Here is a 13,712-nt window from a genome sequence, read left to right as displayed (position 1 = left end):
GCCATCAGGAAGACCTCCAAGAATGCCGCACACCATCCGCCAGCGGGCTCTCCGAGAACTCGATCAACACAACTGTTGCCTCAATGGAACGATAGGTGGCTTTGCCAACCAGTATGTTCCCATTTGACTGACAGCAGCCATGGATGGTGTCAGAACCGATCTGCACAAAACCTTGTGTTTCAACATGAAAGCCGCCGAGTAAAATTAGTGCGGTGGCCCACGATGACGGTGCTACCTGGGCCAAGAGCCTTAAGTCAAGCTCAGTCAGTGGCGTATGATGACCGCGACATGTCATCAGAAGATCAGAAAGTGGCATACTTAATAAACAGATCGTGGAGGTAGGACCACGATAAACACATTGCCGCAAAGGCCCGGTGCGCCTCATGTTTATCCATGCCGACACATTGTGGTCCGACATGCATAGACTAAAACAGCCCTAATCACTGATGACAGCATATGGACTTACCAAAGTCAGTGCACGTGAAATTTATGTATGAGAAGAGACTGAAAGTCCGGCAAGCCCGCTAAGCCGCTCTCCAGTTTTTCTCAAAAAGAACATGAGAGGGCGGGAGGATGCTTGACTGTTCCTCTCCCCCCAGCGCGGGGTCGAACGGCCATCGCTGGGAAAGCGCGGAAACGGTAATGACGCGTGCCATTTTTGTTTTAACATTCCAATTTTCAACCTTCAAAATCAAACAAAGTCCAAAACATGTAAACATATGCATATATCACGCAGTTGACTTTCACCAATATGTGAAACCAATTACGAATGGGACACTGACCTGAGTCATCACGTCATACCAATTCATTCTCGAATGCTGCTGATTTTGATATACGTCTTCGGATTTTGTTAAATTTCCACGCTTGGCATTCGATTAGTCACGTTATAAGATGCCTTTCGCATGACGATGTCTGCGGTATTTACTTTTTAACACGCGCCCGGGGGGCCAGTTGGACACCCCTCGCTCGGGTGGGGGATCAATTTGACCCCCTCGAGACCTCGGGAACTAAGAAAGCTAGAGATACCAAATTTATAGGGTGTGTTGACCTGTATGTGAACTCACTAAGGTCAAATCTTGAGGCTCTTAAGCCATGACTTTCGGGGCAAATAGTGTCAACAAAAGTCAAACTCCCGGTTGGTCTCCAAAGTGCCCCCAGAACCTAGATAACTGTTTCTAAGCAAAAGGTCACATGGTCATTTAAGGTCAGCGACCTTTTTTGACCTCTTAAAGGTCATGGTGACCAAAATCATACAAGATTGCTTTGAGTTTTGCATTGGAATAAGCGACAAAGATTACACCAGGCAGTATGTTCCTAAAAAAAATGCTGACTTGGGTCAGTTTAGGTTAATTCCCTATTCTGACCTCCAACAAGTCCGTGGAAGATGTATACTGCGGTTCCTCCTATCAATAAATTCAAAATAAGCACCAGAAACTATCCCGTACAGCAAGCCCTAAAGTAATAAAACAGATTGGTTTTGACCTGGGTCTGGCCTTCATATCTGAGCTCAGGTCAACGTTATTTGCTCATTCAATTGTTGTGTCGCTTAAGAAAGCATCTCATAGATGTACGGCTTCGTTTAACACTCCGTTGTTCGATCAGACTGAACGATTCCCTAGAAACTGATTCGCTGAAATCATGGTCCGACTTTGACCTACCATAGGTCAGCGACCTTACACGGTACATCTAAATTTTTGATTCCAGGACGATGCGCTATTCAATTTTCTACGGCTATGCAAAATTTGGCGACGCTATGCCGCGCCGATCGGAAACCATTCGGGAAAAACCTCCGGGGGGTCCATTTGACCCCTCTCACCCGAGCGCGTGTTAAAGCCAAGCATCCAGTGAAAAACTTGCCAATCATGCATATTGCCATGCACTGCACACACTGTTCACATGGCGTGAGGTGTGGTCTGCTATACAATGTATGCAAGGACTGCCGCAGGAGATACCGATCACCAAAGTCACGTTGACATTCCTCGGGCAGTCTGCGTCCCCAGCTACCGACCGCCATTCACGACGTGCGGTGAACCAGTCACTTTCACGCCCCCCAGGGATGTGTGGGTAGCCGCAACTGGCTGGGCCGACGTACTGCAGCGCACGCCACACGACCTCCCACTGACCCCACAAGGGCAAACCAGTCTCACCGCTCAGGCCCATCAGCCAGACACGGAAGTGGCCAATGACCACTGGTTAGCACAAACCAGCATGCGGAGCTATTGAGTTCTTATTTGAGAGCGACCCAAATGAAAGGTTTAAGTGTTGGAACACTGCTCCCACCGACTTATTATTAACAGGCCTGTCGGATATCGCAGCATATGGGCGAATTACTCTGGTAATCAAAATCAGTGAGCACGTTCGTAAGGGACTGTTGTTCCGTCGGGCAGCCTCGGCTTGGAGATCTCACACCCCAAAAGGCAGCTGTGAGGACGCGGGCAAGAGAGTTTCTCATCTGAAGTACCAGCGACGATCACACCTCAGTTAGTGTGTCTCGACGAAAAATACGTTGCGAACGTTAGTGTGGATTAGGGCGCATAACCTACTGGGCTCAAACGAACATTGCGAACGCTTCTTCCCACATACGCCCCAGCTGGTCTCACGCGCAGGTTTCATCACACACACACATATGACCTCCCGCACCGCACAGACCACTAAACTGATTTGCCCCGAGCCAGCATCGTAAAGCACTTCGACGCTCGGCCCGAGCACAGCCCAGTTGCGTTCATGAGCCCGTCAGCGCGGCGTCGGCCGCCATTGGCCTCCAAACGTCGTATCCCGGCGCCGTAACATCCCTGTAATTGGCTGCGGGAGCGGGGCGGCGCGCACGGTGGTCGAGCACGCGCGCCCCGGTCAAGGGCACGCGCGCCGCGGCCGTCGGCGGGGCGCCGCTCGGCGGAGGGGCGTGAGAGCCCCGGCCGGCGGCGGCGCGGGTCACGGCCCGTCGGCGCGGCGCTGTGACCGCTAGCTGCCGACCCAGGCTCGTGCGCGCCGACCGTTGCCGTCCGTTTGGCCGCGGCTGGCGCCCGTCAACCCGTCTCCGTCTCCCAGCGGCGCCTTTCTCCCGCGGCTCCCCGGACGCATTACGTCACATGCCACACGAGGGGTCAACCGGCGGCTGCGGCGCGCCGGCTCCCTGACGTCACCAGTGACGAGTGGGAGACCTCGGCGCGGCGCGGCTTACCTGTCTGCGTGCTTCTGAGTGATGATGTAGACGATGTGGTTCTCGGACGTGCGCAGCTTCTCCATGGTGGTGATGACCTGCTGGAGGCCCTGCGCGCGCGCCGAGGCGCCGCCCATCAGGTCCAGCACCTCGCCCAGCGCCATGCGACTGGACGGACTGCGACGGAGACAGAGAGACGACGGTCAGCTACCTGACATCCGTCCTGGACCGCAACGTTTAGAAGGAGGCCGACAGTCCGACCCCCACGGGATTCTATATTCTAACGAAATAAAAGATGACTGCTAAAGCTGAATGTCGTTTTGTACACGCAAAAACAACGCTATAGTGTAGCCTCACTTTCAGATAAAGCGCTCGTCCCTGCGATGAAAAATGTCAATATTTTCCTCACTTCTAGCCAGTGTTAGAGAACTTGACGCATAACCTGGTATAAGGTGCGAGAACCTGGTATAATGTATAACAGGAGATTTTGTACTCCAGGATTGTGACTAGGTAAAATGAAAGATTTTGTAATCCATTATGATGCAACAACAACAGCTTTTGGAAAAACTCATTTTACCGCTTTGAGTCAGGACAGAATAAAACCAGAAGGTGCAACAGCTTGAGATTTGCTGCTCCCATCAGGAGCCATGTATTGATATCTGCAAGAGCACAAATCTTGCACCCATCAGACCAAGATGCCCAATAGCAAGCAGCCTGTGTTGCCACCTAGGTATATGGTAAACCATGTATGGAAATGTGAAAAATAAGGTGTGTGAATGTTGAATGGAATCGCCTTTGAACAATACCGGGAAATGAGGGAGGAGTACGAGAATCGCACCAGTCTGTAGATTAGCAAAGCTCCCACTTCCTATATTCGCAGACCAACTCAAACTTGAACATGACTTAACAGACCATTGACGACGAACCGCATTAATTGCCAAGAATGCAACGAACAGTCATAAACCGCAGCCCAATCCCCTACCACAGACGGCCGCCTACTCACGCAACACCACTGTGTCATGGCAATGCAAATAAGAGAATCACTCACAATTCTGCGTCGGAGACGTCTCAACTATTCAGCGGCTTGCGCCCGCCTCCCAGCTCAGGTTGGAGGTTGAACATGGCAAGACTCTCCAATTGGTTTGAATGATTCGCCTGCTCGTGACTGATTTGTCAAGAGCATATATATTCTGCTCACGCTCATGCCTTGAACAGATTTGTAAACATTTGGACGGAAGCTGTATAGAGATGGGCATCACGATCATGAAGAAGGGCTTGTTTGTACTCATCCAGAATCGCTATGTGGTTGGATTTTTGGCCACTTCCTGGTACCCGGAGTACAAAAAATGTTACGGCAGCTGTGGGTTAAACGAAGTTAAATTTGTTACTTAAGGGTGTGAAATTAAGGCCGGTAATTCAGGCTTTACAAAAATCCCTTTTAAGTCTGTTCGGAGGCAGCCATCTCGCTCCGGCAAAAACACAATGACACCAGAGTAACATGAACCTCATACTTCGCAATGATATCGGCTAAAGCGCATCAAAATTCATTACTGCATTGCATTATCCGCCGGAGTCAGCGGAGTGACTGACTCCGATCCCCTTTGGCCGGCCTGCACGGGTCTGTCAGACATTGTACTTGCGCTGGTTCGGTAAATCGGTTAAGAGTGCTGCCTGTCTCTATTGTTCGGGTGGGCCGTGCAATGCCTCGTGTGTTGACCGGGAGCTGGAAGGCGGGGGGCATGAATGTTTAGCCGTTTTTAAAACCAGTTAGCTGGCGGAGCGTGAATAGCGTGACGGTGGTGGAGCGTGAGTAGCGTGATCGTCGAAGAGCATGAGTAGGTGGCCGTCTGTGGCACGTTCATTTGCATTTTTTGTGTACCATTTTTCTCTGGCTGTGCGTATCCTACCCACCCTCCATTTTAAAGGGTGGATATGCCCGGTGTGCAGCCACCCGCCGCTTTGGAGTGTATAAGCCCAATGCGTAATTAACCTGTTTTGCGGGGTGTGTACACAAAGCCTTTCATAAATTGCAAACCTACGTATATGCACATGTGTTTCATGGTAAAGAGTATGAGATTGTGTTGTTTCAGTGTGCCATGTTTAATACTGATGCTTCCTTTCATTTCAAGTGTTTTTACATGAACTTCTGTATGTGAAAAGTGGCACTTTCGTTGAGTCCCACCAATTGTAGAGTTTTCTTTCAAAGATAGCTTTAACAAAACTATAATGACTCGCAGCACTTGGATAACTTTGTACTGCACTATAACAAATTTGTACTACACTACAAGGATTTTTTTAGAATTTCCAACACTGCTTCTAACGTCAAGAGGCGTAACGCGCCGAACCGACCGCGCCCAGTCATGGATCAAAAATTCCCAGCATCCACACAAAATCCTGTGTCTGGTACCACACTGCGCACATCAAACCTCCATGGCACCAAATAAAATAAGACTTATGAAAATGCAAGGTGGCAGATGAAATGCAATGTGGACTTTTTCGCACCGCAGTTTTCGCTGGTAACTTCGAAACTGTGTTTTGAGACGCACAGTTGCCAATATCTCGAGGCAATAAAGCCTGGCAACTAGGCATATGGCTCGCCCGATTATGGAGGCACGTGAGTCACGTGTCGCCATCACTACCAACAGCTTCCTGCGCCTAGACGGGTCGCACAGGCGCAACGATATTGATGGTTCACTTGATACTGTGGCTGTGTGAAACAAGATCGAGCGATGCTGGCCAGCAGTCCGGAAATCAATACGTGCAAGCTTTAGTACCAGTACGCAGCTGGTTTGGAACAAAAAAGGAGGAAAATTGTGACGCAGCGGAACCTTCCATTTGAACACTCAAGGACTGGAAGATAGTTCTTTTGTTTCATGATAGTCTCTGTCAGCTGGGTTATTTTAAGCCACTCAACATTCCAATGATCGTCAATTCCTTTGGTTACAATTTTTCACCATCGTCATCGTGATCATCTCGAATACAAATCGCTTCATATATATGGCATGTTTACTTCCAGCAACTGCATAACATGTTGCCTAATAAAGCGCCTGCGACAATAATGAAAACGCACAATGGATGCCATAGAAGCTTATAAAATCAGGCGCTGCCTTTTTGTTAGCTTAGTCATGCATGGACATAAACACGGCACCAATGCAGGAGGCCACAATGGCCGGTGGCAGGCTGTTCCAGGCGAGGCCGTGCTCCACGAACACGTCCCTCATGACGTAGTAATCAGACAGCCGGCAGCTCCGAAGGGCCGGTCGTCACCGACCTCGTGACGCGCATTCCCAGGGGTGCGAGTAATAACAGCGACCGTCATTTGGGTGCAAGGGTTATTTGGGGCACTGCAGACGTCAAAGTGTCGCGACGCAGAGCAAGGTTAGTTCATGCCTCCCGAGCCAAGCGGCTCCACGAGCGGTGTAATGTGATCTTGACCACGCACCCCCTGGCGAATCTCGCCGCGAAATCCTAAACGTTTGAACCCAGCTGATATGACAGGCGGCGGCCATAAGGATTAGGGCGGCCGATGGCAACTATGTCCCAGATTAAGAACCAGCACAGGATGACAGGGAAAATCTGGGCCTCGATTAAGAGTCAACGGATGTTGGGCGCGAGATAACAATGAACTTAATATAAATAACAGGTGAATTTCTCCTTTTTCAGTGATTTGGACATGTCCTAGTTCCAGGATATGTATGAATGTGTAATTAAGAATATATTTTTGAGTAGTTAACGATGCAAGTAAATTGAAATCATTTCAAAATCCAAGTAGTTGTCAATGAAATAAGTAAAATTTGCCTTTAAGCTTCATGTCAACATGCTATTCTGTCATACAGGACAGGAATAGTGCAACCCAGAGGCCCATGTGGATCACTGTCACACACATGCATTGCGCTTTTCATGAAAGGCTGGCTAAGTCATGGGACACCAACCTTTATCAAGATAAATATCAGCTCTGTAGAAACACATTAACATAACTGACTTAAAACAATTTTAGCACACCCATTTTCATTAAAATTGTAAGCCTGAATTCAGTGGAAATCAAAATGGCTATACCTTCCATAATAAATTTGCCACCTGAGTTAGTAAGGTCATTGTGCTAGTGCAATGTGATGGTGGACCATATACACTACCTCAACAGGCAGGGATAGATAAGGGTAACTGAGGCCACGGGTAACTGTGCAATGGTCTGTGCGTTGAATTATGACCAAAATGCACATGTAACTGAATGTCTGAAGAGGACTGTGACCTATGAACCCTCAAACCAGGCATCTGGCCACATCTACATCTCATTGAGTAGCTGTTGTATGGTTGGAATAAATATAGCATTCTTCCAATTCATGTTGAATGGAAGCTGTGACTCTTCTGCCAGGCTTGGCTCTCAACTTCTTTCAAGTATAGCTAGAGCTGACCAAAGCTGACATGCACTCCCAGGGCAGTGTCAAACCCCTCACTCACATATCTATCGTGGCTCACTAATTACATACTTACTTAAAATACCTGCGAGCACCACTTTCTGAGTTGGTACCATGGTAAGAGAAGAACCATGGCAGTCATATACTTTTAATCATAACTATCTTCTGTCCATTCCAAACCTCTGTCAAAACTTCACAGACTGCCTGGAATTAGGCAAAATAATGGTTCTCTTTACAGATATGTCTGAATCCTTGAAATAAGCCTAAGAACCACTCATAAATAATTTAGATATGCATGCACTGATGGAAAAGGTATATGACACCAATGGTCCCTCTCCCCTGACTGAAAAACATGTTTTCTCAAATATGGCCAGTGTGGCAGCCATATACAGCAACAATTTTCAGTGTATTAATGCAATTAAACTGGGCCCACAAGTGTCATGCATTGTTGCCCACAATTCCACTGCGGCGACAGTATTCCATTAAATCATGGAGTTTTAAAGGGAATTTCAAGGACATTAACCAAAAGCTTCTTACAAAATCAAAGCCACAATTAAAAGACTCAGAATCATTTTTTCCTACCCTGTTAAGTCTGCATCCACAGCAGGCTCACTGGACCAATGTTACACAGGCATTCAGTGCAGTGGATGACATCATTGCAGGCTGGCTGTCTCCCACCCAGTTAGGTGGAAGAGGCCCTCTCCTGGACACCCATACAGTGCACTAATAGTTGACACGTCATGATAGAAAAAACTACCGACACCAACCAAATGCAAAATTTGATTTATAGGCATTCATGCAATCTTATACAACTTTTACCTCACATGAAATATGATAACATGTGACAGTAAGTGCATGCAGAACAAAAAATGGGTACATACTCCAGCTTGCAGAAGTGTTTATAGTAGTACTCTGACGGTGTTGATGCGTTCAGGCTTCCATCAATGGTCATAGGGGTTAGATCTCTACCAATAAGCATCAAATCTTCGGGAAAAATCGAATCTAGGGCAAATTGAAAATTCATTGTTGAATTTTCAGGTCCACAGCACAGAAAAACATAAAATACACCAAGTTTTAGGGCTAAAAGGTCACGGGAATCGCAGAAACCCGGACACCTGTGTAACGCCCACTCCTCCCCAAGCACACGCGATCACAAATGCCGCCAGCCACTTTCATTCATAACATAGCGGTACTGGAATTGACCGCACCAAGGTCTCAGCTAAACACCGTCAGCTGTCGCGAGTTTTGGCCACGGATATTCCTAATGCTTTGGAACAAAACATAGTGATCGAATACAGAAATGGGGTTAAAATTGTTTGAAGATCACTTTTAAAAATGTTATACTAACAAACACATTTGCCAAAGAGAACGAATCTGAGTCCTCAGTGTCAAATTCATGATGTCAGAATCAAGTAATATTGGCGTTGGAAAATATGACAACCTGTCACATTAAAACAGAATTTTGATCGCAGGCATACTACAGAAATTCTAGCTTCAACAGTTAAATGCCTATTTTCAGGGATGAGAGTGACGTTAATTCGGTAGGCGAGCACAAATGACGTCATGATTTTCGAATGATACAAATTCCGCGCAAACTGTTCGCCTTCGCTCGAGTGTGCCGCCCGTGCTACGGCCTGCATATCAATGGCCATGGTGGTGGGTATTGGTGTGAGATTTGTGGTGATAAACCATTGCAGGTTTTCTTTTGTTGACAATCGGCGCCCAGGGGTGCAGTTCCTTAATCAGTCGGAGGCCTCTAACCTATTTGCTTATACCTAGTGTGTTTTAGGTCGATATGACAACCACTCCAACACTTAACTTTGACAAGAAGTTTGGTCCATTTTGAGAGGAATATGTTTTGGAGTGCATGGAGGGGTGTGGGCTTGGTTCGATGCTGTCTGATAAGCCACCTTTTCTTGCTCTGTCAATCAAATTGTCTTGCAACTTAAGCTTCAAGTTGCAACTTGCAACTTGTATGCAAAACTATGTCAGTGCAACTTAAAATATGTGCATTTTTAGTCAAGTTTTGGAGTTGGAAGATTGTGGTGGGGATGCTGGTTACACCTGCATCATATTGTATTGGGAGAGAGTTGGGAGCTGTGTCTGGATATCCCTGATACCTTTTCACATTGTTATGCAAGTTGTTTAGTGCCTTGGCCTGGAACATTCACACACATAAGACATTAGCACTAGCATTATTTGTCAGAAAAATTAGGAGAATGGAGGTGCAAAATAGTTGATCCATCTACAACTCTTCGTTTAATCCATGGGTGAACACATTATGTCTCCATTCTCCTGGTGTTAATTGAGAAATAAGGCTATTACTACCATCTGATCTTCTCACATTATAACACATACCACATAATAATTCAACTGGCTTGAGGGGTGTTGCTCTGATCCTGAAGTAAGCAGCATGTTTAACTCCATTATTATGTCTCCATTCTCCTGGTGTTAATTGAGAAATAAGGCTATTAATACTGTCTGATCTTCTCACATTATAGCACATACCATATAATAATTCAACTAGCTTGATAGATGTTACTCTGATCCTGAATTAAGCAGCATGTTAAACTTTTATTTGAATAAACATGATATAACTCAACAGATGTATTTGCAATACAAGATTGTGGGTAAAGCACTGATCATACAAGTTTTAGAACCCTGGACCTTAAAACCTTTAGCAAAATTTTCTGGTGATATGTTCATTTCTGGAGAAAGTAAGTGCATTCTTTAAAGCATCAGGTATTTTCCACGTGTTTGAATTAGTGAATAGCTAAAACTGAGCTTCAATACTGTTGATTCAAGTCTCAAGTGTGGGTCTGCTTACATAGTAGAAGTATACAGATTGCATATGCAAGGATGTCATAGGACTTGAACTTCAGAATGTATCAGTTATTTGTGCATTCCAGATAAGCTTGAAGGCAGAATTTTTCTCTTTTGCATGCTGCAGCCAGGCTAGACAATTGCATTATTTGGGTGCATGCTGATAATTAGCCTTGACTTAGGCATGCAATATTTCTCCATGATGCAGTAATGTTATCAGCAACACATTTCACCAGCCCACTGCATACATATATTTGTATTGTAGTTATGGCAGCTTTCAAAATTGGTGAGCCAAAGTAGTGATATTGAGCCAGGTGTGCATTTTACCATTCCTTGCTTGTTCTTACTTGTGCTGTGTGCCTGTTACCCTCACACACATGCATTTAACATCATTTGCCACCATATTCCCCACATCTTCACAAGCCATAGCCAGAAGCTGGACAGTATCCTCATGTACATGGGTCTGCATGCACAAGGCTAACCTTGAGCTCCATGTTTCCAGCTGCCATTCTACTGACACTGCTGCTGGTCTGCTGCTGACCTGCCCGTGACAGGGACGGTGCACGCAGGCGAGCCGTGCCGACGCGGCACGATGAGCAGTAGTCTGATGGCCGAGGACGAGTGCGAGGTCGAACTGCGTGACATGGTGGCCGAGGCGCTGGAGAACAACGGCGTGCTGCCCAAGATTCGCGCCCAGCTGCGCGCCAGTGTCTTCCTGGCGCTGGATGAGACGGGCCGGCCGGGCGGCGACCAGGCTCGCTGCTTTGAGAACACGGCGCTGCAGCGGCTGGCGGCTGGCGCCGTCGGCCGCCGCTGCCTGGCGCTGGCGCGTGAGCTGCTGGTCTGTGCGCAGCTCGACTGCACGCTCTCAGTGCTGGACGCCGAGCTGGAGGGCGTGGCCGGCTGGCGCGAGGAGCGGCCGCGGCTGGCGGCAGCGCTCGGCCTGCAGCCGGCCGACGACCAGCCGGTGTTGGCGGCCCTGCTGGCCGACCGACCGCCGCCTGCTGTCGGCGCCGGCTCCGGCTCCGGCTCTGGCTCTGGCTCTGGCTCCGGCTCAGCCGGCTCCTCTCCCGATTCGGCCCGCTCCGCTGCGTCGGGGCAGTCGGCCGGCTCGGAGCACTCGGTCCGCTCGGCCGCCGGCAGCCAGAACGGCGACGCCACCGCCTCCGAGGAGGAGGACTCTTTCTTCGACAGTCTTCCCAGGGTGAAGAGCACGGGGCTAAACCTGGCCCGCGCGCCCGCCGGCCCGCCGCCCAGGGAGCCGAAGCCGCTGGAGCCGGTGCAGCGGCGCGACAACGGCGACCGGCCGCGCGAGCAGCTGCTGGGCGAGCTGCCGCCCCTGGGCGCGCGTGGCACGCTGCCGCCGCTGCGGGGCGCCCAGCTGCCGCCGCTGGGCCCGGCCCCCGCGCAGCCGGCCGTCGCGGCGGACAGCGGCGACGCCGAGGACAGCATCTCCGAGGAGATCGACCCGGCGGCCGACTCGCTGGCGTCTGAGCCGCAGTCGGACGGGCTGACCGAGGACGTGTCCATCACGTCGATGGCCGACATCAGAGCCGACGTCATCGAGGGCATGTAGCGCGAGCTGTCGCACCTCTGATGTGCCCGGCACGGGTGGAACGGTGGTCGGTGCGCCTCACCGGACGCGGGACGTGAGCGGATGCGTGCGGCGCCAGCAGTACGGTAATGAGACGTGCTACTGTTAGGTCGCGGACTTCAAGTTTTGTGAACTGTGCCGGCTGCAAATCGCGCTGTGTCGGACCCAGCACTGCTCAACACCGTCGTCAGTGCTAAATTGGATTGCTCAATAGTGATCTCTTGCGGAATGGAGGCATGCTGTCGCTGCTACGTTTGGTCGTGGAGGGCACGGGACGAGGGACTGAAGAGAGCGGACAAACGGTCTCGTGATCGAACGCTACCAGCTAATGTGCATGTTGGAACTGGGCCGAGGACAGGTTCTGGAGTGGCCCGCACAAGTGATATGATTTGCAATGCGGGCCGTCCAGTGGGCAGTTTGTGGCATTCGGCGGTGTGTGCCATCCATTTGCATGTAGTTTGTGCCATGAGCGAATGTGAGACGAAGTGTTTAAACGAACGGCTGTGTGGATTGGGCGCTGCCAGGTACGGAAGCGCTACAGTTTTGGTGGTCGATGCCCCCGCCCATTTACCGTCGGTAAGAAAATTTCATTATTTTTGTTAGTGGCAAGCAAGCGTTTTGAGGTCCTCAGGCAGCGATCTGTGATTGCAACTACAACTCCGCCCGTGTCCTTATGTGCAACCCCCCCCCCCCCCCCCATCTTCCAGGAATCGAAGCGTTTTCGCCCTGCGGCATGAAACGTTTTAATAGTGCTGAATTGACCCGTACATCGAACGTGCAGCCATGTACTAATACGAAACATCGCCCGTCAGTGGAGTTTTTATTTCCACGAAGGCAGTTGCAGGCTGCCGTAGTGGAGCAAGGGTACGTGGCGTACCATGGCAACCTTGGCAACGCTGGGGTACGCATGAACCGTGGTCGCCGTAGGGGAGCGTGGGGGGACGTGGGAACTAAAGCTAGCGCGATGGGGCAGGGGTACGCGGAGACCAGGACCGCCGTGGTAGAGCAGGAAAGGGTGCGTGAGGACCTTGGTCGCCATGACGGAGCTGGGGTACTCATGGACTGTGGTCATCGTAGGGGAGTGTGGGGGGGGGGGGGGGGGGGGGTATGTGAGAGCTAGCCGCCGTGGTGGGGCAGGGATACGTGGAGACCAGGACCGCCGTGGTGGGGCAGGGATGCGTGGAGACCAGGACCGCCGTGGTGGGGCAGGGATACGTGGAGACCAGGACCGCCGTGGTGGGGCAGGGATGCGTGGAGACCAGGACCGCCGTGGTGGGGCAGGGATACGTGGAGACCAGGACCGCCGTGGTGGGGCAGGGATGCGTGGAGACCAGGACCGCCGTGGTGGGGCAGGGATACGTGGAGACCAGGACCGCCGTGGTGGGGCAGGGATACGTGGAGACCAGGACCGCCGTGGTGGGGCAGGGATACGTGGAGACCAGGACCCGCCGTGGTGGGGCAGGGATGCGTGGAGACCAGGACCGCCGTGGTGGGGCAGGGATACGTGGAGACCAGGACCGCCGTGGTGGGGCAGGGATACGTGGAGACCAGGACCCGCCGTGGTGGGGCAGGGATGCGTGGAGACCAGGACCCGCCGTGGTGGGGCAGGGATATGTGGAGACCAGGACCCGCCGTGGTGGAGCAGGGAAGGGCACGTGAGGACCATGACCACCGCGGTGGGGCGAGGATAGGTCGGGACCCTGGTGTTCTTGATGTAGCA

General features: G+C 50.5%; 1 protein-coding gene across 1 annotated transcript; it reads left to right on the top strand.

Moving 5' to 3' along the window:
• Positions 1-6,489: 6,489 nt before the first annotated feature.
• Positions 6,490-11,974, top strand: LOC119096923 (centrosomal protein 43). The gene is made up of 3 exons (XM_037219931.1): positions 6,490-6,538; positions 10,901-11,394; positions 11,830-11,974. The coding sequence occupies exons 2-3, from the start codon at positions 10,991-10,993 to the stop codon at positions 11,972-11,974; spliced, it is 549 nt and encodes a 182-aa protein (XP_037075826.1). The 5' UTR covers positions 6,490-6,538; positions 10,901-10,990.
• Positions 11,975-13,712: the final 1,738 nt, after the last annotated feature.

Source organism: Pollicipes pollicipes, unplaced genomic scaffold, assembly GCF_011947565.3.
Source record: "Pollicipes pollicipes isolate AB1234 unplaced genomic scaffold, Ppol_2.1 Scaffold_2282;HRSCAF=2673_pilon_pilon_pilon, whole genome shotgun sequence".
Taxonomy (NCBI): Eukaryota; Metazoa; Arthropoda; class Thecostraca; order Pollicipedomorpha; family Pollicipedidae; genus Pollicipes; species Pollicipes pollicipes.
The sequence above is the reverse complement of the archived record's forward strand: the minus strand, read 5'-3'. Positions and strand labels throughout refer to the sequence as shown.